General features: G+C 40.5%; 1 protein-coding gene across 1 annotated transcript in view; it reads left to right on the forward strand.

The window, feature by feature from the left end:
• The window catches only part of CADPS (calcium dependent secretion activator), a gene marked incomplete at its 5' end in the record, with an annotated part of 471,496 nt that overhangs the window by 370,219 nt on the left and 76,304 nt on the right, over nt 1-24,973 (forward strand). The window contains 6 exons of the mRNA XM_080812815.1: nt 4,610-4,630; nt 5,820-5,976; nt 6,753-6,894; nt 14,052-14,198; nt 17,571-17,726; nt 21,605-21,752. Of these exons, the coding sequence (XP_080668941.1) occupies nt 4,610-4,630; nt 5,820-5,976; nt 6,753-6,894; nt 14,052-14,198; nt 17,571-17,726; nt 21,605-21,752 (771 nt within the window). The remainder of the gene's footprint in view (nt 1-4,609; nt 4,631-5,819; nt 5,977-6,752; nt 6,895-14,051; nt 14,199-17,570; nt 17,727-21,604; nt 21,753-24,973) is intronic.

The following is a 24,973-nucleotide window of genomic DNA, read 5'->3' on the forward strand; positions in this document are numbered from 1 at the left end:
CATTGCTCTTAAAATAACCTTTTTGAAGACTGCACTAATTGTCACTCTTCCTCTCCAGTCAATACTACAGCAAAAGGGGAAACAAGGCATTCCATAAAAGCAAGTTCTCAAGCACTTAAAATGATCATTCCCATGATAAATGAAAATTGACAGTATAGTTAAATAATATATAATACACCATAAATCCAGTCGTCCCGACTAATGCCTGATTGCATATTTAAATTTCCTCCCTGTTTTTCTACTGTTCCACTCAATCACGGCTGATCGTGGCAGGGAAAAGAGGTATGTGACTAAACCGAATGAGCCAGCCACCTGCTGTCATAGTCTGTGCATGCCCTTCCAGTACCATGTCTTCTACTGGGACTTTTCCTGGGTGCTCCTGCTTTCTAACACTGACCCAAGGAATGTAACAGCAACTTCCAGTGGACTGCTTGTGAAATGGTGGCCCTCCACGGCAGGGTAAATGTGGGGGTTCTCTTGTGCGTGCATGAAGCGATTGATATACCTAACAACAACTGCAGTTACATCCCGACACGCGCCTCCCACCTGCCTGGATTCTGTCCTTAGCCTGTCTTAGTTTCCTATGTCCGTCTGTACTTCCCTTTCTCACAGCAGATGAGTACCGACCGTAGTAACCAGTAGCTGGCCAGAGTGATACTAATCTTCCTCTACAACTGTCTGTATGTGAATCATATATACAGTATTTATATATAGAGAGAGTGCCAAAGAATCATATTTTCCCCAAAAACCCTCTTAAGAATGGGGTGAAGACCCCTTGAGGTGAGTGTAACTATCTCCAAAGCACCCAGCAGTGCACAGCCAGGAGGGAGAAGAGGACCCAAATCAATACCCTCCGAACATGGACATGCCTCCAGACATACAAAATTAAGTTGGGCTAGAATTTTTTTCGACTCCATCCTATAGGATGTCCTCTTCAGATTGGGGGCCCTTGAGGTTTAAGGGACGGTAAGTATGTTCCTTCTGGGTGTCCACCAGACCATCTCCAGAGGCCTTCCCCTGATCGGGATGTTGAGGCTTTTCCCACGATGTTGAACCAAATCTACAAATTTCTGCAGACACGGCTGAGAAGAGGATCGTTTTCCCCGGTCACAGCGGTGCTGCTATGCTTTTAAGTAAAAGAAGAAAAATGACAGACATGCTTAATTTGTAATCCTGTTATTCTCTGAGGCTGCTACAGGCTAAGGAAGGATGTATATTTTCCCAAATTATTCAAAAGAGGTACCAAAGGGAAGTTGATAGGCCAAAGAAGACATTTTTCTTTTCTTTTCCAAAAAGCCCATCTTTCAGTAAGTGCTAATCATCATCTTAAGCTGCCCTAATAACCATCATCATAAAAATATTTTAATCTTACACATCCAAAAGCCATTCAGGGTAAATAAATAGAGTAGAAATAAATTCAATTCTGTTTTCATTTACTGACTTGGAGAGTTACAACTGAAAGCTTCAGGATACTTTGGAATTTGGAAACTCAGTTTGGTTTTAGATAAATGTACAAGATTATTTCCTGAATTAGTAATTTCACCCAATCACAAAAATTTCATTCATCAATAAAAAGCTACCTATCTGCTGTACACTGAGGCTACTACCTCAGTGCTTTTTGGAAGGACAAGGAGTCATAAGGTGGTCTTGGCCTTCAAACAATACAGGGCAGAGTGGCCAAGAGCTCAGGTTCCATGCCAGAGAAGCCTGAGTTTGAATTCCGGCTTTACCTCCTCATTGCTCTGTGATCTCAACCTGGTGACTTAGCCAGTCTAAGCCTGTAAATGGGAGATAACAATGGAATCTACCTCAGATGGTCGTCGTTGGGATGGAAGGCCACATTAAGTAAAGTATCTGGAGTTATGCCTGGCATATAGTAAGTTCTCAACAAAGCTTGGCTGTTGTCTTATTAGGGACAAATTGCTAAGAAAGCAAAATATATGAATATGTGATCATGAAAAGGATAAAACCTATGTGAAAAGTACCAAATGAGTGGTACAGACAGAAGACAGAAAGAAGAATGGGCTCATTTCAAGGTAGAGTGGTCTTTGCAATCACCTGGATAGCTCTTGAAAATGGCTGATGCTATAGTCTCACCCCAGCTCCATTAATTAGAATCTCATGGGGAGGGGCCACTATTAGTAATTTTTAAAATTTATTTATTTGTTAGAGAGAGAGCGAGCAAGCACAGGCAGACACAGTGGTAGGCAGAGGCAGAGGGAGAAGCAGGCTCCCCGCCGAGCAAGGAGCCTGATGTGGGACTCGATCCCAGGACGCTGGGATCACGACCTGAGCCGAAGGCAGCTGCTTAACCAACTGAGCCACCCAGGCGTCCCAGTAATTTTTAAAAGCTGCCCAACTGATTTCTAGGTATAGCTGGGTCAACAGCTCCTGTGCTACACCTTAAAGAGGTAGAATTTGCTCTGATACATTTAAGATGAGGTTTGCTGCCCAAAGAATGAAGTATGAAGGTTTTTTTCCACTGACCAGTACTCACTGTATATTCTGAGTGCTCAATAAACTCTAGAAAATTGCTAAATCCTGAGCATGAATCTTGGCTGTAGATCCATGCTGTTTGGTGGTACCGCACAAATGAAAGTGACAAGCAAACTGGCCTCACCCACCAAGAAAACAATAATCCTTAGAACCATTTTTAATTCCAATACAAGGTAATTAAATGCCTTAGAAAAAACATGCTTATCAGCTAGAAATGCATCACATATCCAGGCACAATACAGTAGCAGTTGCCTTATTTACCTCTTAACTTCAGCTTAATTCTGCTCTCAGAGCCTAAGTTATTCACACACACGCGCACACACACAGGAATTATGCCTTCATGTACCATTGCTCCACCTTTCCAATCTCTCTCTCTATGTATACGTATGTATATGTATATATGTATTGTGGTATACAAAGGGGTACATATATACATGTAGTTTGTGTACAGAATATACAATGTGTTCAGTGTGGTGGACTGTATTTCTAAAGCATACATCTTTTCCTTTAAATAATGAAATGCACCAGGTAAGTAATTAGAAGCCAAAGTAGACCTCCCTGTTGTCTTCGGAAAAGATTTCCAAAGACTTTAGATGCTTACGAACTTTGAGTTAACTCAGGTACAAAAACAGCATTCACCTGTATGAGCAAGCATAAAATAAGTGTAGTTGTTGGGTCTGGGTGGTTTTTTGGTTTTGTTTTGTTTTCATTTGAAAGCTTGCCTTGCCCACCCAGTCACACAGATTCTGCTCCTTTGAAATTATGATAATTGCTTTTTGGTTTGGTTTGGTTTGGTTTTACCATTGCCAGAATCTTTTTCTCCTTCTCAGAGAGTCAGGTTTGATGATGACGTTCTGGAGGAATGACCTTGGGTGTGCAGAAATAGATTTGGTCTTCATTTCTCCTACAACTACTATATTTAAATTATCTTCATCCTAGAATCCTAAGTTTCTGTGCCAGACTTCCAACTGATAATTCACATTGCAGTAGTCATTTTTCTTTGTAGGGCTGCCTATCTACATGACTATTAATGCAACAACTATAGATAATTTCTCAATTTTATTAAATTCCAGTGAAGGACCAAGTTCTCAATAGATAGTAGAAGTGGGTGTTTCTTAAGGTCTCTGGTTTGCAACTTTTAAATTAACCTGGTAAGAACCGTGTATGAGGTTGGACTAAGACATTTTAAGTTTCAGACATTTAGAATTGGTTTTTTGTTCTGTGTTTTGTTTTTTCCTGTCATCCTAGAGCAGATTCATGTCTGGGAAGGCAAATCAGTCTCCCCAGTAACTGTTTACTTGGACTCACCCTGAAGATATAAAGCTAATCAAAGAACTAATGAATGAGTTCCAGCCAACATTTGGTGTGCCTTTGTGAACTTTGCAAATATCCTGCATTAGGACTGATGAGATTCATCCCTCCATACAGGGTTGGGGGTGGGAGTGGGACTCCAGCAAGTTCGAATATTTAGAAGGTCTCTGCCTAAAAGACAGATGGCTGGGAGAGCTCTGGGAGTAGGGTGGAGGATTTCTTCCTCTGCCGATTTAGTCAGGTAGTCAGTGGAGCCAGGCCCAAACCCCAGGGCTCTTATGCTGAGGTAGTAAAACTACAATAAAACCTCATCGATTCAGACACAAATGCCTTTGCCAATTCAACGGCAGATGCAGTTCTTACGACTTTTCTTAAGTAGAATGTTTGACGTGATCTCAACTTTCTCTGGAAATTCTAAAGGATCTCTCATAAGTTTCATCCCAGGACCTCTGAAGTTAAAACTTCTCTTTGACTTCGCTTTATAGGTCAATTTGTCTACAATTATTAGAAGTTTTTAAAAGCTTCTATATTTATGATACATCAGTATGGTAACCAGCAAATACCTTTTACTTTGGTGCCCGATTACAGACTGCATTTGAAAGCAGTAAAATGATACCTCTTTTTAGAAAACCCCATAATTTAGGCTTTTTTGCTGACAGATGAGCACCTCTCTTCTCTCATTCTCTGAATCAGTGAGGTTTTACTGTAAATTAAAATGGAAACAGCAGGTGTCTATTTCCAGCCAAGCTGACCTTGCAGAATGGTCCATGACTTGATTTTTTCCATTTAATTTGCAAACCAGCCACATGTTGATAAAGGAGAAGTAAGTAAAATGAAATCTCATGAAAGAAGAGAGGTGGACCCCTACTCTGCCTCCTAGTGGCTGTTAGAATATCCCCAAACAACTAATAAATCACACAAGAGCTTGGCCATTGAACAAACTCTTTCATTTATGGAATTATTTCCATAATCATCTTTCATGTTTCCAAACGCCTTCCCATCTTTTTTTTGGTGAATGCTCCGGAAAGTGTTTCCAATGTAAATACTTTACGGCTTTGGGTGGGGAGGTGGGGGATGAGAAGGGGCTGGCAATTTGTTTTTGTTTCTCTGCTCTCTTTGAAATCAGTAAAAAATAAATAAGTAAATAAATAAAAGGGCCTGTTGACACCGCCACTCATTCTGCATGCTCCCTGCCAGAAATGATTAGTCACCATGCATGCATGCCTTTGAATGGCATTCACATCTGGCCCAGTCCGATGTGAATGTTGCCCCTGAGACCCTGCACAATGATTTCCAAGGACCCACGTGCATGAAAATGAGTTACTTCACTGATATTTTTTGGTTTTCAATATACATATGTATCCAACCCTCAGAAAAGTAAGTCCTAATCTTAGTGTTTCCAAGCTTAGACCTGATCTTTCCTACAGACAGGATGCAAAACCAGAGGCTCCCCACTTTAAAAGATTTTGACTCAAATGTCTGGTGACCTGGTATAAAATAGGAGTAACATGACCAATGCATAGAGAAATAAGAGTTGCTGAGCTTGTATGAGACCACAGATAATGAAGCCCAGATATGTAGATATAAGTAAACCCTAACTGCAAATTTTCAAGTTAGACCAGCAGAAAACCCATAAACACAGTGAAGAAACTCCCAAATTCGAATACCTTATAGCAAGAGCTAGCCAACAACAGTGACAAAGAGCATGAGTCCAAACTACTGGATTATTGTAAATTGAACAGAAGTTCCACGTCTGTCCTTTCCACAGCTGCATCCTCAACCAGCAGGTCCAAATAAAGACTTTCTGAGGCAGGCCTGGAATGATGAAAAGCATGGCCTTGGGACGCTGAGAGGCCCCATTGTATCAAAAATGCTGTTCTTTTTACAATAAAATTACCAAACCCTGCTGATGCACAAATAATCTTGACCAGCGAGGGCTTGACTTCATGTCTTAGGTTGGAGAGAAAAGCTCATCGCCTCTCTGTCTGTTGTTTCTCTGCCAAATCTCAAAGGCCTTCGCGTGGTGGTCAGACTTGATGGTGGAGCACGCAGAGACGTTCCTGTCACTGTTTGCAGTGGACATGGATGCAGCATTGGAGGTGCAGCCCCCAGACACGTGGGACAGTTTTCCACTGTTTCAGCTGCTGAATGATTTTCTCCGTACCGACTGTATGTATTTTCTTTGGTTGACTTTCCTAAGGCAAGCAGATAAACAGATCGCTAAAATGTCTTTGGCCCAGTCAGACCACAGGCTGGTGAAGCCTCTTCACAGTTTTCCTATTGCTTTACAAAAACCAAACTTAACAGCTGATGGCCCTTCTCCTTCTTCCAACAAATGTCCTGTTGCACTCTTAACTAGGCAGGAGAACCCAAGAGCAGTGTGATAAGTGGTACTCCTGCCGGTGTGTTTTATTTGCTTTTGAACAAGCTAATTAACTTAACCTCTTCACATTTTGAAATTTTTATTGAAAGATGTTTTCTAGATGAAAAACAATTTCTGGCTAAGTATCACCCCAAGCGTTTCAGTATCTTACAACAACACATAGCCATAAAATAGACCTTCCTTCCAGAAGAAGGATGAAGGAGGGGAGGGGTACAGAATGTTCTTTCTTTCTGCTAATGTCATGGGAGGAAGGGGAGCGGATACAAGGAAAACCTAAAAAACGGTTGTCGATTATTGTTTTTACTATTTTTTTAAAGGAACATGGTTGTTTTTCCTTTTTAGAAGAATGAAACAAATGGGTAGAATATTTTTGAATTCCATTTTCCTTCCACATGGATCTAATCACAAATCTTGGTGCTTTTCATGTACTTTTACTCCCCTCCTTTTCTTGCATCCCCTAGAAGCAATGTATTTAATACAGAAGACAATCCTTTCTGTATGTACATTGTATGCTAATAAAGCAAGTGTGAGTTCTTACCAAGCTTTTGCTTATCTGTTCTAGATAATTTGTGCAATGGAAAATTTCACAAACACCTGCAAGACCTGTTTGCCCCACTTGTGGTTAGATATGTGGATTTGATGGAGTCCTCAATTGCACAATCCATTCACAGGGGCTTTGAGCGGGAGTCATGGGAACCAGTCAAGTAAGGAAACCTTTTTTGATACCATCGGAGTTTGGGTTCAAATGGCTGCAGAGTCATACGGAAATGGATTAATGGTGTCTTACAGTTTTTATTGTTAGCAGGGGCAGAGAGCAAACACTATACATGTTTCCAACCGTGATGCTCATACCGTCCTTGACCAAAGCGGGGAGGCGGGAGGAGGTTGAGAAATGTTTTATGAAATGAAATATTTGTTTTATTGCACAATATAAATAAGAAATAAGGGATATAAACTTGGTTGTGATGTTTGTACTGTGTATCTTATTCCAGTGGTGATATCTTTAGGAATTAATCTTTCCCACAGCGTGTTCCATAGGAGTCTAGGCAAGGGACCCGCAAACTTTTTCTATAAAAAGCCAGATAGTGAATGTTTAGCTTTTTCAACTACACAATCTCCGTCACAACTACTCAGCTCTATCGTTGTAGTGAAAAACCAAAAACAGACAAAAGGCAAATGGGCAAGTGTGGCTCTGTTCCCATAGAACTTTATTTTCCAAAATAGGAAGCTATCCTTTGAGCTATAATTTATTGTTTTCTAGTCAAGGCCTTTGAGACATACCTTGAGAAAAGAACTCTATGGCCAAATATTTTTAGAAAACTCTATATACCCCACTCATCCACCCCACACCCATATCTCCTGGAGAACCATGAAGCACAACAACGTATTTGAAAACTTTGGGAACATAGTCATACAGACGTTTATTTAACTCTGCTTCACCTGGAGCTTCCTAAATGTATTTAACTACCTTTTTCCCCCCCCAGGGGAGTATCTGTCTTGTAGGACCAATGACAGGAAATCCTGTAGGGTATGAATTTGGCAGTTTCCATAATTGCTTAGCAAATGTTAGATCTTTTTGAAATGTCTGGCAGATTCAGTGCCACCTCCATTCCCCAGCAAGGGGGAGGGCTATGACTCGGGGCTGCCAGAGGGTCAGTCTCAGGCTCCCGTTTCTAGAGACATAGAAGGCTCCTAGGTGGAGAGAATTTTCTGGTATGGTTTGAAAAGCTCCAATAAAGCCTGGTATTAGTTTTGCCTCATTAGACTCCTTCTTTTTCTTTTATATGAGAAAAGTGTTTTGTTCTTTCTAGTCATTTACCTCTTTGGGAAGTAGCAACCAGTATGGAGCAAAATGGGTGTGGGGGGGTATGTACAGCACACTTTGAGACACTCCAGAACAAATATTCAAAACTCTTTTCCTCAATTTACAAGACTTGACCTGTACTTTATCTCTAAGCAGTTTTCTGGATGGAGATTCTTCCTCTAATATTCTACTGCATGACTCTAACTGATAAATCAGTGCAAAATAGATTTCTCAGCCACGACCCCGTCACTTCCACTTCTAAGCCGCAGGAGAAGTTTCTTGACTTACCCTACTGAGAGCTGGTTAATAGGCAATTGCTCTTCATTTGCAAGCACCAAGAAACCTAAATTTTAGCTGGTTATTCTCAAGTTTATACCATCTCTTAATATGGCCCTGCTGACTTTTAACTCATGAGAATTTAAACTGGGTCCCTTAATGACAAAGCATGAACAAGCGACTGTATTTTTTTTTTAAATGCTCATTATATTCAAGACAGATGTGCTGTAGAGAACATCTGAGAAAAGGAAAAGGCTCAAATGAGTACTATTCACATTTTCAAAACAGTAATGGTCTTGAAATAGCTTTTACTTACTTGGGTTTACAGGTGGATGCTGGTACTACTAACCACTGGGAGGAAAGGATTGGTATCTGTCACTATTTCCTAAAGGGCCCTAGAGTTAGGGCCTTGCCCTCCACTCAGCAGGTAGAAGGCAAGGCTTCAAAACTCTAGGAACTGTTTTCTCATCCATAAAACTGATTTTTTAAAGTGTCCCTACTTGGTGTCTGAGAATTGTCATGAAGCTCTGTGATAATATTTTCAATGTCATTTTATAATCTATTAAATGCTTCAAGCAAGTAACTGCTATTCCTCTTGAAGTATTAAATATTCTTGATACTATCAGACATAAAGGTAGAGTAAAAATTTTCTTCACGATTCAAAGTGTTAGTCCAGGAAGGTTTGTTGGGGATTTTTTTTAATGATTAAAAAAATGAAATTTGAACTTTTGGACCAATAACTTAAAGACCTGAAAATTGGTGAAGGATTAATAGTTGTGAAGAATAACCTGGAATGTTTTATATAGATGTGTTTTTTTTTTTTCTCTAAGTAGTTATTTGCTGTCCCAAACTGTGCCATTGGTTACTGACTGTGATTGTGGTCTGTTCAATTCACAGTAAATAGTATGTGCCTTTTAGAGTATGTAGAGGTATTTGAAAGTGCCAACTAAAATGTAAACTAAATTACAATACTTTGAAAGCACACACATTTTATTAGCTGATTTGTAAACAGAATGTGGATGCTATGACAGATTAACAGAATGGCCAGCACAAAATGAAGGGTGAAAAGAGCTTGGGGATGTGCTTTTATGGGCTAGAAAGAATGAGTCTCCCTATACTTCCTACCAGGTGAAGAGAAAGTACAAGCTTTTATCTGACCGCTAGTGAAGAAGCAGAGATTCATTTTCCTTTTTGGACTTTTTCCCAAGTCAAAGATGATCTTTTTGTAATTTTTTTTATTATGCTTACTCAAAAACAAGGAAACTGACTTAGATAAATAGATTTAGTTTGCTCAACTTTCTGTACTCTTAAATGTGTTCCTCCAGTACATACACACACATACATACACACATACACACACGTATACACATGCATACACCCATACACACGCATGCACATATAGCCTTTCCCTCAAATAATTGTTATACTCAAATACTTCTGTTCTTCCATTTTTCAAAAGTTGTGACTACAGGCACCTGATTATAGGTAAAATGAGAAATGCACTGTAAAGCTTACTTTAAGAAAAATTAGCATTCAAAATATTAAAGAAAAATGGCAATCTGGCAAGAAAATGCTACTAATATATTGAGCTTGCTAAAAATAGATAAAAAATATTCTTTATTCTTCAAATTTTCTTATTTCAGAATATGGACCTATAAAATAAAACAGAGATGCAGTCCTTTGGGCTCAACACAATTGAAGCTATCTGAGATAAAGGGCCAAATGGCCAAGTCTTATTGCTGCTTTTCTTTAGTAGGATGGCTACCCATCTCTGCACAGAGAGACAGGGCAGCTCCATCTCTGTTTCCATTAAGTTGGATACATTCATGATTACAGTCTCAGTGTCTTTGTGGAAAATGTCATCGCACGGCTTCTAATCACAGCTGAAGATCATCAGCCTGTCAGAACAGGCTCAAGCTAGAGACCATAACCCTCTCGTGAGTGTCCCATCAGGACACGTCATAGGACCATTGCTGGGCAGGTTGTTCACAGCTTTCCTTATAGCCTGAATAAGAGCTTTTGGTCCTAACTGGCAGTTGGACAACATTTCTACCAGCCTTTTAGAGTTGGCTCCTTGTTAGTCAAGTCATTGCTTCCATTCAGTGTCGAAGGAAACTTAGAAAGCATGCAATCCAAAGCTTCCCCGGACTAGTACCAAGTACCCATTCCATGCCACCCTCTCCTTCTCTCAATCTCCACTTAAGCACCTCCAGGAACAGGAAATCCGTGCTTCACGGTTGCCCATTTCAGGTTAGGATGGCTCTGAATAGTTGCACTAAACACTGTTCTTGGTATGTGCGCCCAAAAAACCTGTTTCTCGTTTGTTAAAATTCACTCTATGTCTGCCTGAGGTATGCACATGAAAAGTATTTTTTAAGTAACTTCAATTTTCCAGATTGTCAAGGATATCAATGTCTTAAGGATAAATAAATCGTCAGACTGACCAAAGACATCTTAGCAATGTGTAGGTGACCTGGTATGAAATACAAAAGTGCGAGACCCAGAGGAGTCTGTACTCCTGATTCTGCCATTAACTTGCTGGGTGACCTTGGGCAAGTCAGATGAATTCCCCAAGCCTCAATACCCTCCTTTGTAAAACAAGTGTTTTGAATACTCAAGACTTTTTCAACACTAGCATTCTAGAAAATGTGATTTTCCATATTTACCCCCTGACATTTGATCACCACCGCCTCCCTAGCACCTGGAACAGGGCCTGGGACAGGTGCTCGATAAGCACGTGGAAAGGCTTTAGGGTCCAGAGCACCAAAAGAAGACAAGATGTACTATGTACATTCATGAAACAAATGGCTTATAAAGTGGGAGTCATTCTGAGTCTCAAATCTATCCCCATCCAGAAGTCTTTGAGAGATGACCCAACCATATCCTCTCTGCATGGAGACACAATCTTGATTAGAATTTATTTCAGAAGTTAGGGATGTCTCTACCTCTAGTTGTTTTATCCATAGAAATGAGGCATGCACGTTCATGACATTCATCCATGTGAGAGAGAGAGCAGATGAGAATTTTGTAATCTAGTGCTTTAGGGACAGGCATTTAACCAGAATAGGAGCTATCCCTTTTTAGCAGAGTTCCCACAGTGAAAGAGTCTAATTTTTTTAGGTCTATTTGTTTTTTAGTACTCTCTCCACCCAACATGGGGCTCAGACCCACAGTCCCAAGATCAAGATCACACACTCCTCTGCTTCAGCCAGGCAGGTGCCCCAGAATGAGTCTAATTTTTAACATATATCAGTTGTTAGGATTGCAATTCACACTTCTGATACTATCCACAGATATCCCATTATGATTCTCACAGAGAAGCATGTGATGGGCTTGTTTTTAGGTAATTGCTAAAGGGCCCTCTAAAATAATAATTTGTTATATCCATCAGCAGCTCCTGGAGTCTGATCTGACCTGAGTGCTACTAGAAAATTCTCCCTTTTCACATGTATATTATGCTTGGGAATTGCCTCTTTGACTATTAATATAAGTTATTAATATCCAAATAAAATATTAGTAACATTAATAGTATACTCTATTATTTTGCTAAACAGAAATATCAAGCATGTTTCAGTCTTTTAAACATAGAGCATTATAGTATGTCACATGAAGGAAATGTTTCTACATGAGTCCAGCACAGTAGTCCAGCCAAAATGTCATATTTTACAAATACAGTATGTTTTTATTAATATAAGTATTTTTCAAATTTGCATAAGCAAAACAAAGTTCTTCTCTAATTTGTGTACCCACCCATCCGCTAATATGTTTAAATTAAGTTGCTTTTGCATACATCTGTATGTTATTCATTCCTAGCTACTTTTAATTTGATTAGAATTGACATTTTAACTTGCCAGGCAGCCATCTCTAAAGATCTCCTAATTCCTTGATCATTATTCAGTGTGTGTATCATCTAATGATCACATTTGCTTATGTAGGCTTACACATGTCTTCATGGGAATCACCAGCGGTTTTGTTACATGGCAGTGTTTAAGTCTGAGAGCCACCTGGGACTGACTTCAGAGGCAGGTTCTCCAGTTAAACAGAGAAACATTGAAGAAAAAGTTCCATTGTTCCTTCTGCTTCATAGTCCTGTTTAGCTTATCTCTTGACCATTCCCAAAAGAGCACCCTCTCATCCCAAGAATAGAAGTGTAACTGGCTTTCCCAAAACATGAGGTGTAAAGAACAAACCTGTGTGACACCTGTTTCTCTTAAGGAAAAGAATGCTAGGTTGGCAATTTTGCATTCTAGGTTTTTCCATGCATATTGCCATTGTGAAAGAGTACCTTGTTTCTGGAGGGAGGCAGGGGTCCAGACTCTCTGTAGGTTCCAGGATTTCTGACTTCTCAGGAGGCTTGCCCTGCTAAGCAAGCCCAGAGGCAGCTCCAGCCCTTGCAAGAGTTCTGTTAGTCAAACACAGCTTGCCCGGGGCAGAGCTGCTTTGGCAAAACTTGCTCTTCCGCAAGATCCAAAAAGAAACCCTCAACTCCTCTGCCAAAGTTCTGTCAACTCCACTTAAACAGGAAGGCTCCTCTCAGATGCAGAGTTAGGCTGGGCTCTACCGTGCCAGTGACTTTGGCTGGATGGAACACCCTTAAAATGCCACTACAGAGACACACGGTGCCAGCTTGTGGAGCAGTAAATGTCACAGTCCCTCCACAGAGATCTGCTCGATTCGAGTTGGGGTTTTTGTTTTGTTTTATTTTCTCTCTTTATTCATAAAGTTACCCATTTCTCCTTCACATCAGTTGATCCATCTTCATTCAAAAACCAAAAGCTGGTGCAGGTCACATTTTTTAACTTTTTATTAATTTTAGCCCTTTACAGAAAAAATGTGCTGCTTGGTTAACTTTCACAGACTGAACACTCCCTTGTAACAATCACACAGATAAAGAGACGGAACTTCCCCAGCACCTCTACAGCCTTGCCTTCTTTCTCCCAGTCTCTATCTCACTTCCAAGGGCGGCTGACTACTTTAACACAAGGCCCCATTTGAAATCCACTTGTGCTCCAAGAATTTAGAATTAGAGGGGAGTTTGGTATTCTTTTCTTTCCCAAGGTATCTTTTTGCACGGGTAACATTTCTCTGTTTTAGTTGGACTCAGTTTGGGGGAGGACGTGTCTTTAAGCGTTTTATACAATTATTAAAAGCTAACCATTCTTCTTGATACAATTCCCTCATCTTTGCCGTCAACTACAACACCCTGTTACACACACACCTGTCTTCAGGAGTAACAGTTGGAAAGTATGCGTTCAAGTGGGGGAACTTCCAATCATGCCTTGTATCTAATAGCTGACTTGAGAAAAGTGCCTCCATCAAGAATAATTTATGACTAAAAGAAAATGAAAGTGCGCCACCGTTGCTATCAATCCCAGCTCTTTCCCCAGCAGCCCAGCTGCATTGATGCCAAGAATTCCTTGAACTTCAAGTTCTTAGCATCACACAAGTTCTAGACTCTCATGGCAATGGATTTGGAAACCAAAAGGCCCTCACCAAAGCATTTAAATAATGTGATCATTGTGTATAGGTGTCTTTGAGTTTCCACACTTTTAAGTCATTCTGTGGTTATTTTTTCTCCATTCATTTTTGTCATTTCTCTCAGAATACTGAACCACACCACAGCTCCCCATCCGTAAGCTCTTTTCCAAAGTGTGTTGCTTGAGTTTTCGCTGTCGTCTTGCTGTGGACTTAGCCAATTTATTTACAGTTGTCATGTGCTTCTGCCACATCTGCATTGTCACTGTGATGGTATTTTTTTCTTTCTGTCTGTTTCTTCCACAGGAGTTTAACCAGTAACCTACCCAATGTGAACCTACCCAATGTGAACCTTCCCAAAGTACCAAATCTACCAGTTAACATCCCTCTAGGCATCCCACAAATGCCTACTTTTTCGGCACCGTCATGGATGGCTGCTATGTATGATGCTGAGTGTGTATTCAGTTCACATTAGATCTAATTTAAATTTAAGTGATCTTGGCATGGATATGTATTGTTTATTTCTATACATCCTATATAACAGAGATGGAGATGGATAATTAGACATATTTTGCTGATCATACAGAGACAATATTGTTTATTTCTGGCATGCAGCGTGTTTGTAAGACGTTTGCTATATATACAGCACTAACAATTTGTCTTACGCCCACTGAATGCTTGAGGACTATGTTTCACTTCCTGAATTCTTTTGCAAAAGGAGTCTGCCCATGTTTTGTTTTTTGTTGTTGCTTTTCTTTTCTTTTCTTTTTTTAATTCAGGTGCCATGACTCTATGAGTTCTTCATTCAAAAATAGTCCCAAGAAACCTCTTTGATGGGCTGTCCAGGCCTCTCTGGCCTGATCCAAATATAAGAAGGAAGCACACTTACCTAGAAGTTGGGGTTTTCTTTAAATAAGAAATTCCTAGAGACTGTTTAAACCATAAAGCATATTTCTGGTGTCAGCAAATGGCAGGATATAGTAACAGTATGTTCAGGGCTAAATGAAAACTCCTGAATGGATCAAGCCTCAGTAATGTCTATGTTATGTAAAGATACTTTTCAAGGTCATCATGCAATATGGAGCATTGGGATCTAGGTAGCAAGAAGATATCTAAATTTGAGAATGCAGGAGTCAAACAACAAATAATTCAGTTTTGCGGTAGCCATATCATCTGTGGTCTGAGGATAGGGCCATTCTTTACATTCATCCATACAAATGCCAAGAATGCACAGGGTTTGTGTTTCCGAGAGGCCTGGCCAACCCTTTAAAGACAGCATCTCTGGGGTTGAGGTTGAGCCGCCACTTCTAGCTTAGAAAGTGAACCCGCTCTCTATTTCCCTTAGCGAGAAGAAGATCCAGTACCCCTAAATTCTACCTCAGGGAAATTAAATTAAAACCATGTGCATGATTTAATAAGTGAAATAGGGTTTAGTGATTCTATACCCTCCTTTGATCCTTTTCTTAGACCACAGCTAATTATAGGCCAGATAAGCTTTTTCTTGAAAGAATAAATTGGCACATTTTCAAAGAGAAGTGTTATTATCAAAGGAATAAAAAATGATCTGAAGCTAGCAGTGATGTTTTGAAATCTCAAAATCACATTCATCAAGACGGCCCTCATAATTTTTATTTCTGCAGTGATCCAGGTAGAAACAGGGCATTAAATGACTGCTCTACTTGGCTGCTGCGAAGTTGCCTAACATTTTTTAAAACCTCTATTCGTTCACAAGTGCATGATGAAATCATATAGTCAATGTGTCTGATTCTCTTTTAAAGACAAATTTAAAAACCTCCAAAAATTTATAACTGAAAAAAAATTCTTCTAAAAAAAAAGTAAATCATATTCATGCTAAGATGACTCTATCAAAAGTTAGATGAGGTAGTATCTGTTAAAAATTTAAATATAAACCTCTGAAAGCTTTTCTTACCTTCTTCTATGCATGCTCCGTGGCATTGTTTTTGAAAAGATATGAATCAAGACATTGTAATAAAGCAGATAATGGTCTCCATTCAATTAATTAAGGCATGAGTGGGAACACATTTTGGTAACTGCTCAGCAATCAAAATAATCTTGGTGCTATTGCCTTAACATTAACAGTTTATCTTAAAAATAAAAAGAAAATATTCTTTTCCTCATGTCAAAACTTAATAATAAGCTCTTCAAAGAAAAAAAAAACCCTAGAAGAATTTTTTGAAACTCTGAAACCAGATGGGTGTCAAAATGTTGTTGTAATAAATACCAATTATTGCATTCATATGTACTTAATGATTTAAAACATACAATCATGCAGTTCCAAAACGGGGTTTAGACTAGACAAAGTTGGGGTTTCTTTTTCCCAAGCATAGGATGAAGGTAGGGGGAAGGCCAAACTTTCACAGAGAAACAATGCATTCCCCCGCTTTTGAATAGTGCTTATGGCAGGATCTGAATAAAAGGTGTAGATCCTCAATCGCCCACCAGGAAATGCCTGATTCTATATCTTTTCATAATTCCAGTTTCCTCCTTTGCCACCTTTCATTTTTAAGGATGTGTTTCCATGTTACCTGCTCCTTCGTGTCAGATACATCTACATACTGACCTCAGGCTGGTCTGTCCTTGGAAACATTACCCTGTTGGTCCAGGCCGTAGGCTCCCTCTCGGCATGTTGGGAGTTTGCCCCCTCCCCACCCCACAGTAGCTGTGTATGCGTTTATGCACTAGCTATATTTCTCTCTGAAGCATTAATTCAATGCAGCTGGCATCTGTCACAATAGAAACACCCACTCTCATCTGTTTCTATAGACGATGTCAGAACAAGTGGTAATGCATGGTGTGTTGGACATTTTATAAATTACCGTGTTAGCATTAGTGGTATGCGAGGAAGGGGGGTAGGTGGCCACCCCTCAGAGCTCCAAATGGAACTGTTAACCAAAGAGAAAGCCAGCCAGAGAAGGACAAGAGGGTGAGAGATGGAGCATTTCCCATACACAGGCTTTCCGTGGATGCCCCAGGTAAAAGTTTCCTAGACGTCATTGTACAGAAAGGAATCAAGACCAATTTCTCCATCTGTACAGGGGACCGGGTAAGGTGGTGCAATGGTAAAAGAGCTCAGGTGTTGAGCCCTAAAGCTTTGCAGATATCCCTTGTCGGCGCATCACTCCCCACCCCCACAACTCACCTCGTCCTGGGGCTGCCTATGCAACAGGCTGGTCTATGATAATTGGAGTGAGAACCAAACTGAACAAGAATCTTGGACTCAAGGTATCCAGGTGTACTCGTCTTGATTTGAGTCACCCCAGTTTCTTTCCAGCTCTTCAAGAGAGAAAGCACGTCCTCGCTCACCACTTTGTTAGCACTGTCCTTTTAAAACTGAAAGTCTTGTGCAATCTCCAAGAGACCTCCGCTCTGGAGGGGAGCTGGGGAAATGCATGAAACCCTGAATTTTAATAACTGCATGGTGCCATGTAGTTATTATCCGTTGGAACTTACTTCTCCCTCTGGTTCGTGGCCTTCATCTGAATCATCACATGTGTTAATGTGGTTATTAAAAGAAGGCTGATTTTTACCATACACCGTTCTCCTAGTCATTGTGGGGCAACACCTTTCCTCAGACTTCTCATTGGTCTGGGATAATTGGCCAAACAACGCAGACTAAGTCATGTATGGTAAAACTCAAAATCTGCCGGTGGAGATGGCCCCCACCTCCACCGCCAACACGCGTCGTTTTGTATGTTGAAGCCACTGTTTGCCTTAAGCCTTCTAGCGCCTAGTTGTCTTTGTGTCAGCTTTTCCAGAACCCAAGGCCTGTGGGTGACTCTTGTTTTCTAATTTTTATCCTGCCAGTAATGGATCAGGCACTTCAGAAGATCTGTTCTGGAAACTCGATGCCCTTCAGACCTTCATTCGGGACTTGCACTGGCCCGAGGAAGAGTTTGGAAAGCACCTGGAACAACGGCTGAAGCTGATGGCAAGTGACATGATTGAATCTTGTGTCAAAAGGTGAGCCTAGGTGGCTGGATGGGCCCTGCACACCTTCCCCACTACACTCTGACTCAGGGAATGGTAGGTGGCCCCTCTTTCAATTGGCCATAATTTGGATTTTTTTGGAGATGGTGATTGCTTGTCCAAGTCAGCTGGAGTGGTGGCCACCCAAATCTAGCTCCTGTTCACCTGCCCACATCTATCCCAAACCCCACATGATACGGTAGCCAGTTTTTTCACTTAGCTCCATGAGGAAAGGATCCATATCTTTCTTGTTCTTCTCTATATCTCTGGTATCTAGCAGCACCTGACACACGATATTTACTTAGAAAATATGTGTGTAAGGTATAAGTGTGTACGTGAGGGGACGGTTAGTGGGAAAAAAGAGAAGTATAAGCAGTTCTGGAGCCAGGATATCCAGTACAGGTAGCAGGAAGTGAGTGTCTCTGCAGAAATGTGAACAGGATCTCAGCAACATCATTTGTTCCATATACATGAACTGAGCACCTACTATGTGCCCACTCTGAGTTGTCCTGCCCCAAATCTAACTAGACATCAGTGAAGGGGCAGGAGACGTTAAATGTCCATTTGGATTTCCTACAAATTGCCTGCTTTGTCGCCATGGCATATTGGATTGAGGTGGGAATGCTGCAGTTGAAGTTCCCAGGTGAAGTGTTCTGAGAAGGTGAAGAGAAGAAAATGAGAACAATATGCATCTATTCAACAAAGATTATGTAGCTCCTCCTACCTGCCAGGCCCAGTGCTACATTCCTGGCATACCATGCCATGAAGAATGAGAGACTGCGTCCCTTCCCTCCTGGAACAGAGATGGAATTCCTCTGGTTTAACATCATTATCATCACCCTGTCTATCCCCAGACACACATCCAAGTTCCTTTTCCAGTTCATAACTGCTCCATTATTTTTCTTCATTCAAGACCAAAAAAAAAAAAAAAAAAAAGACCACAAGCAGCATGGGCCACTCCAGATCTCCAGATGTTATATAGTTTGGTTGATGGATCAGTTGTGGGTGATGGGGGCTGGGTTTGTCTGGGAGTGATCTGAATTTTATATCTTGGAAGAAGAAAAGAAAAGGAATAGCATCAAAACTGGAAGCCAAAAGAGCAAAGAACAATGGAGGGTCAGGCAAGTGAACATCTCAGGAGGAACTGGAGAAGGAGCTACGTGCCGTGGGGAGTCTGGGCAGGTGTTTGACGGCACTTCTGGAACCTCAAAGTCCAGGCAATCCAAATTTTTTGTGTTTTGTTCTTTTCTTTCTACTTTTAGAACCAAAAGCCTATTGTTCAAATCCAAGGTCAAAATGTTTCCTTAGAATTTTGAATTCTACCATTTCCTATATAGTCTCCATCAGTTTTAGGAAAAGCAACTCTTTTCTTGAAGCCAAACCATTCCACCAAAAACTTATGGGGCAGTTCCCCTGTGGTGAAAAGTTCTCTCCCAATCTCTACTCAGGGCTGCGGCACATTAGAATGAACACTTAACCAGCTTCTGATCTATGCACACAATTGTACAAAAAGGCATGTATGCCCTTCTGAGAAGAAGGAGTAAGGAGTAGGAAGGAGTAAGGAGTAGGAGTAGGAAGTGGGGAGTTGATGGGGCAAAAATGGAAGACGTGGATGTGAAAGAAAGACGGTGATGCTATCTTATCCCTTACCGCAAATCTCTGTGGCCAGCCACCACAAAGAGTGTGAACTCCTCACCGGCAGGGAGTATATCTTACTTGTTTTGCGCTCTCGGCCCTCCCCAGGTCCCAGTATCATGCTTGTCACATAGTAGCTCTTAAGTAACCTTTTATTAACAGAAACTGATCAACTACACAGTCACACTTGATATCAGAGGCTTAAATTTCTTGATGACCCTTCCAATTACGGCCCTAGACAAAAGCAGACAACTGCAAATATAAGTGCAAATATCATCCCCCAACCTCCAGATGCAGAGGGCAAAACATGAAAATGTCCTTGGATGTTTTAAGACACAGAATCTACATAAGTAGAGCCTAGAACAATTGCTTTCCTCTTTGTGACAGAATAAATGGCCATTGTTCTAGAAGGACATCACTGTAAGGACATTATTTCATAGATGTAAATATGCAACATCTAAAGTCAATCAATCACCCTTCATTTCCAAGTTTCTGAGAAATTTACATCATTCATCTGATGGTCATGACAGAGCCTCTAGTCTAGTCTGTATAGATACTGTGTTCTACTGAAACATGGCCCCCTAACCCTGTCCTCAAGGACAGTCAGTTGAATTCAGTGACCTCTCCATCCCTGGCATTTTGCTCCGTGGAACCCTCCCAGTCTTATTAATTTTACATTTGGTTTCCCCTTTTCACACCCTCCAAGGGAAATGCACACCTCCCCTCTGAAAACAGAAGATATTTACTTTGCTGTAGGGAAAAAATGTAGCACTCCCCTTTCTCTGATTGGGCTGGAACTAGCATGCCAGCCTTAGAAGATCAGCACAGGTACCTGTCCAACTCAGTCCCCATCAGACCTCCTTTTCACAAAACTGGAAAAGGATGTATTTTCAGTGTAGCCTAAAATGATCATCATGATTAGAAAGCTACTTCAATGCATGAGTCTTTAGAAGCCAAGATACATTTATCTTTAACATGATCATATAATATATAGGAGTACTTTAAGGGTTGGTTTTTGTTGTTGTTGTTTTAAGTTTTTTTCTTAAGAACTAGACTTCCAACCTTAGAAATTATACTTGGCTTCCCTGAGTGCACTCAGGGTGTGTTAGCAAGCTGGCATCCTTTCCTGAGCTAACTAGCTGTGTGGTCCTCCTCTGCACTGTTAGAAAACTGCTACTAATACCTCTTGAAGCAATGCTTTCCTGGTGGCTGCATGATCTCCAGAACTTGACGGTAAACAATACTGAAAAGATGCATTGGGCGAAAGGAGCTTTCATAAAGGCACTTACCAACCAGATGCTTTTCTTTCAAGACATGGAATGATGTGACCCACTTCTCTAAAACCTTTTAAAATATAGCTGGTCCCCTATACAATGCCGATACCAAGGATTAAATCTCACACCTGTATTACCAGCTGGCCATGTGGGACTAGGTTTTTCCTGTGAACAGTTAGTGCATTGCTGGGATCATATTGTGACCTATGTCAGAATTATGTCCCATTAAGCTTGCACCATTACACAGTTCTTGAATTGGTAAGTATATTATGCCATTTTCACTTATTAAAAATACATACTCTTAAAAATATATAGAGATATATACTCTGATCGCAGAATAATAGACATTGCCCATAAATATAGTGGAAGTTCCCTGATACCACTCCTCCTAATTTAACTTTCCTCCCCAAAGTTACCTATCTTATTTTTTTAGTTTTTAAAGCCATATAATAATTAGAACATTTTTTTTACTTCAGTCTCTTTCAAAACCAAAAGGGGGTAAAAAAAAACCAATAAATGTCATTTAAGATTTTTTCCCCCACCATGAGATTTTGAAGATTAGAAGCTGCCTTTTTGTTTTTTGTTTTTTTAATGAAGTGATTCAAGGTAGGCAGTTGCCAATGTGAGAGAACTTACATATGCTATAATGCTATAATTGGGTTTTTGTTAATTCATTCATTCTCCTGCAATTAGGGATCTCCATAGCATGTAAACTATAGACAGAAATACACTGAGCTACAGGTGTTCCGTGTACTGCCGGGAAAGGGAGGGTTTCCGTGGCTGTCTCCGTGAATAGGCCTTCCTTAGTTGGGAAAGTCATTTTTAAAAGAACACATGTGAAGTCATTGTCGATTGAAACTGATTACAGCCTTCAATTTTCTTTTTCACTGACCTCTCAGAAAATGTCTCCTCCACCTGCTGCCATGAATGCTGAATTGGTCTTTTCCTACTTTGTTTTAATAGAACCAGGATTGCATTTGAAGTTAAGCTGCAAAAAACCAGTCGATCAACAGATTTTCGAGTCCCACAGTCAATATGCACCATGTTTAATGTTATGGTTGATGCCAAAGCTCAATCAACAAAACTTTGCAGCATGGAAATGGGCCAAGAGGTAAAAAAAAAAAAAACAAAAAAAACAAAAAAAAAAAAACCAGATTTTTTTTTCCCCCTCCATTGATCATGTAAAAGAAAACTTTACAAATTCCTTACATCTACACTGGTCTACTAGTTTCAGAAATATCCTTCTAACATTTGTGGGTTAAGCTACAGATTAATGTTTGGTATCTGTTTGTTAAGTAAATTTCTAAGGCATGTGCTAATGAGAATGCCAGTCACTTGGAAGTGATTCGTGGCTAGAGTTGGGGTGGCCATAAAGTTCCTTCAAGTCAAATAAGGTGCAATGACCTTATCTATTAGGCTGGTATCTCCAACAGATCTCTTTTCCAGAGTGCAAGTCATTTTCATATTTGAAATGCATTTTATCACTTTGAACATCTGGACCGCAGGAGGGTTCTCTTTCTTTCATCAGGCAACTCCAGGATGTATAATGTTGTATCACTCTGCTACTCCATCCCCAGGGGTAAAAACCAGCAGGTTCTGAATTTTTAAGAAATCACAGACTTTTTTATTTCCCTAGATTGAGTTGATTGTGAATCTTCCCTGACCAAAAGGTTAGTCCTTTGCTAAGTTTCCAATTCCAAAGTGGTATTTAAAATGTAAAGGAGAAAGAAGCAGCAACTCGGGCTTGATTAAAGACTATCATGATCATTTTTCTCCGATGGCCTCAAGCCAGCTAGATATTCATATACCAATTTAGAATTAATTCAGAAACATTTCTGGCAACTCTCGTGTTGTTGCCAATTGGCATAAATTGCTCCTAAATCAGATCTTTCGATACCAGCCGTACATGCTCAGAATTCTTACTAAATTATATTTGCTCCTTATTCGTTATTTATTTTCTCTTATCGGCACCTTCCATTTTTAAATGTGGGTTGGTGGTATTCTCTTCCTGGCAACATCATCTCCAACCTTCTTTCCCTACTAATCTGCTTCCTCAGACACCCCTGTTAGTGTTTGCTCCAGACTGACTTTCTTTGGAGGGACATTTGCTTAGGGGTTATGTTCTAGGCACTAGGGGCAAATGTAAGGGGCCCTTGGTTCTCTTTCATGGCTCCGTGTGCTGCATGTAAGTGATTTAGAGCAGTGGTTCTGAAGATTTCGGTGAGCGTCAGACTCATCTAGAGAGCTTCTCAAAACCCAGATGGTTGGGTCTCACCCCAAGGGTTCTGAGAGGTCTGGGGTGTGGTCCAAGAATTTGCATTTCTAACCAATTCCCCAGTGATGCTGATGCTGCCAACTGGTCTAAAGACCACCGTTTGAGAATCATTGGTGTGGAGGCCCAGTATCCAAAAAGGAGTTAAAATTAGGGCTCACGCCTGAAGGACAGGTTGGGTGTTCAGCCGCCAGGGTTCTTACCCCAGCTCTATTGCAAATGAGCTGGGCCTTAGTTTTCTCATATGTAAAATGATAGCCCTATTCTTTTTTTTTTTTTTTAAGATTTTATTTGTCCATTAGAGAGAGAGTGAGAGAGAGCATGAGAGGGGAGAAGGTCAGAGGGAGAAGCAGACTCTCCGTGGAGCTATAAGGCCGATGCGGGACTCGGTCCCAGGACTCTGGATCATGACCTGAGCTGAAGGCAGTCGCCTAACCAACTGAGCCACCCGGATGCCCCTAATAGCCCTATTCTAATTTAATTCAGACTCTTTTGAGCTGCCTGTCAATTCTTCAAACCTTACCCAAGAAGGCCAGCATGTGAAATAAAATGAGAGCTGCTCTGGATAAAAAAAATGAGAGCTGCTCTAGATAGAGTGAAGGGCAGGGGGTCTAGAAGCCCTGTGCTCACGCTACCATGTTCCTTTCCACCTCTCCATTTCTTCACTGCCTACCTGAAGTCTCTCGGGCTTCACAGAGCCCACTTGAAAAACTCTACTTTTGGTGAACTCTAACGTTTATTAAGATCCCTTTGAATTCAGACTTTCCAAAATTCTCTCTCTCCTTGAGCTCTTTTTTAAAAAATTGAGATGTCGGGACGCCTGGGTGGCTCAGTTGGTTAAGCAGCTGCCTTCGGCTCAGGTCATGATCCCAGCGTCCTGGGATAGAGTCCCACATCGGGCTCCTTGCTTGGCAGGGAGCCTGCTTCTCTCTCTGCCTCTGCCTGTGCTCGCTCACTCTCTCTCTGACAAATAAATAAAGAAAATCTTAAAAAAAAAAAATTGAGATGTCATTCACATGCCATAAAATTCACTCTTTTAAAATATACAATTCAATAGTTTTTAGAATATTCGCAAAGCTGTGCAACCATCACCACAATCAATTGTAAGACTCTTCCATCACCCTAAAAAGAAACCTGACCTATGAATAATAATTCCCCAACCCTCCCTCCCCAGCCTTGAGCAACTACCACCCTACTTTCTGTCTCCAAGGACTTGCCTATTCTGAGCAGTTCATATAAATGGAATCTCATGTGGCCTTTTGTGACTGGTATCTTTCATATGACACTGTGTTTTTAAGATTCATGCTGTCACATGTATCAGCACTTTGTTCCTTTTTATACTGAATAGTATTTTATTATATGGCTATACCCATCTTATTTATCAGTTCATCAGTTGTTAGACATTTGAGTTGTTTCCAGTTTGTAGCTACTCCAAGTAACACTGCCATGAACATTGATATTCATGTGGACCTATGTTTTCACGTGGGCCTACGTTTTCATGTGGACCTGTGTTTTCAGCTCTCTTGGATATATACGTATGTTTGAACTTGCTGGGTCATATGGTCACTCTGTGTTTAACTTTTTGAGGAACTGCCAAACTGTTTTCCAAAGTAGCTACACCATTTTTTATACCCATCAGGAATGTATGAGAAATCCCATTTCGCTATGACTTAGCCAATACTTCTAATTAATCTGTTTTCTTCTAGCCACCCAAGTATGTGTACAGTACTATCTCACTGTGGTTTTGATTTGCAGTGATGTTGGCCATCTTTTTACGTGTCTGTTGACCATTTGTAAATCTTCTTTGAAGATATGTCTATTTAAATCCTTTGCCCATTAAAAAAATTAAATTGTTTTTTTATTAGCTGAAAGAGTTCTTTATATATTCTGGATGCTAGGCCACTATCATATATATGATTTGCAACTATTTTCTCCCATTCCACCAGTTGTCTTTTTCACTTTCTTGGTAGTATCCTTTAAACACATTTTTTTAAGTTTGATGGAGTCCAGTTTATCTCTTTCCCCTTGGAGCTTCCCAAGATGTCCTTTTCAGTTGAGTT

The sequence above is a fragment of the Martes martes genome, assembly GCF_963455335.1.
Source record: "Martes martes genome assembly, chromosome: 1".
In the NCBI taxonomy this organism is placed as follows: domain Eukaryota; kingdom Metazoa; phylum Chordata; class Mammalia; order Carnivora; family Mustelidae; genus Martes; species Martes martes.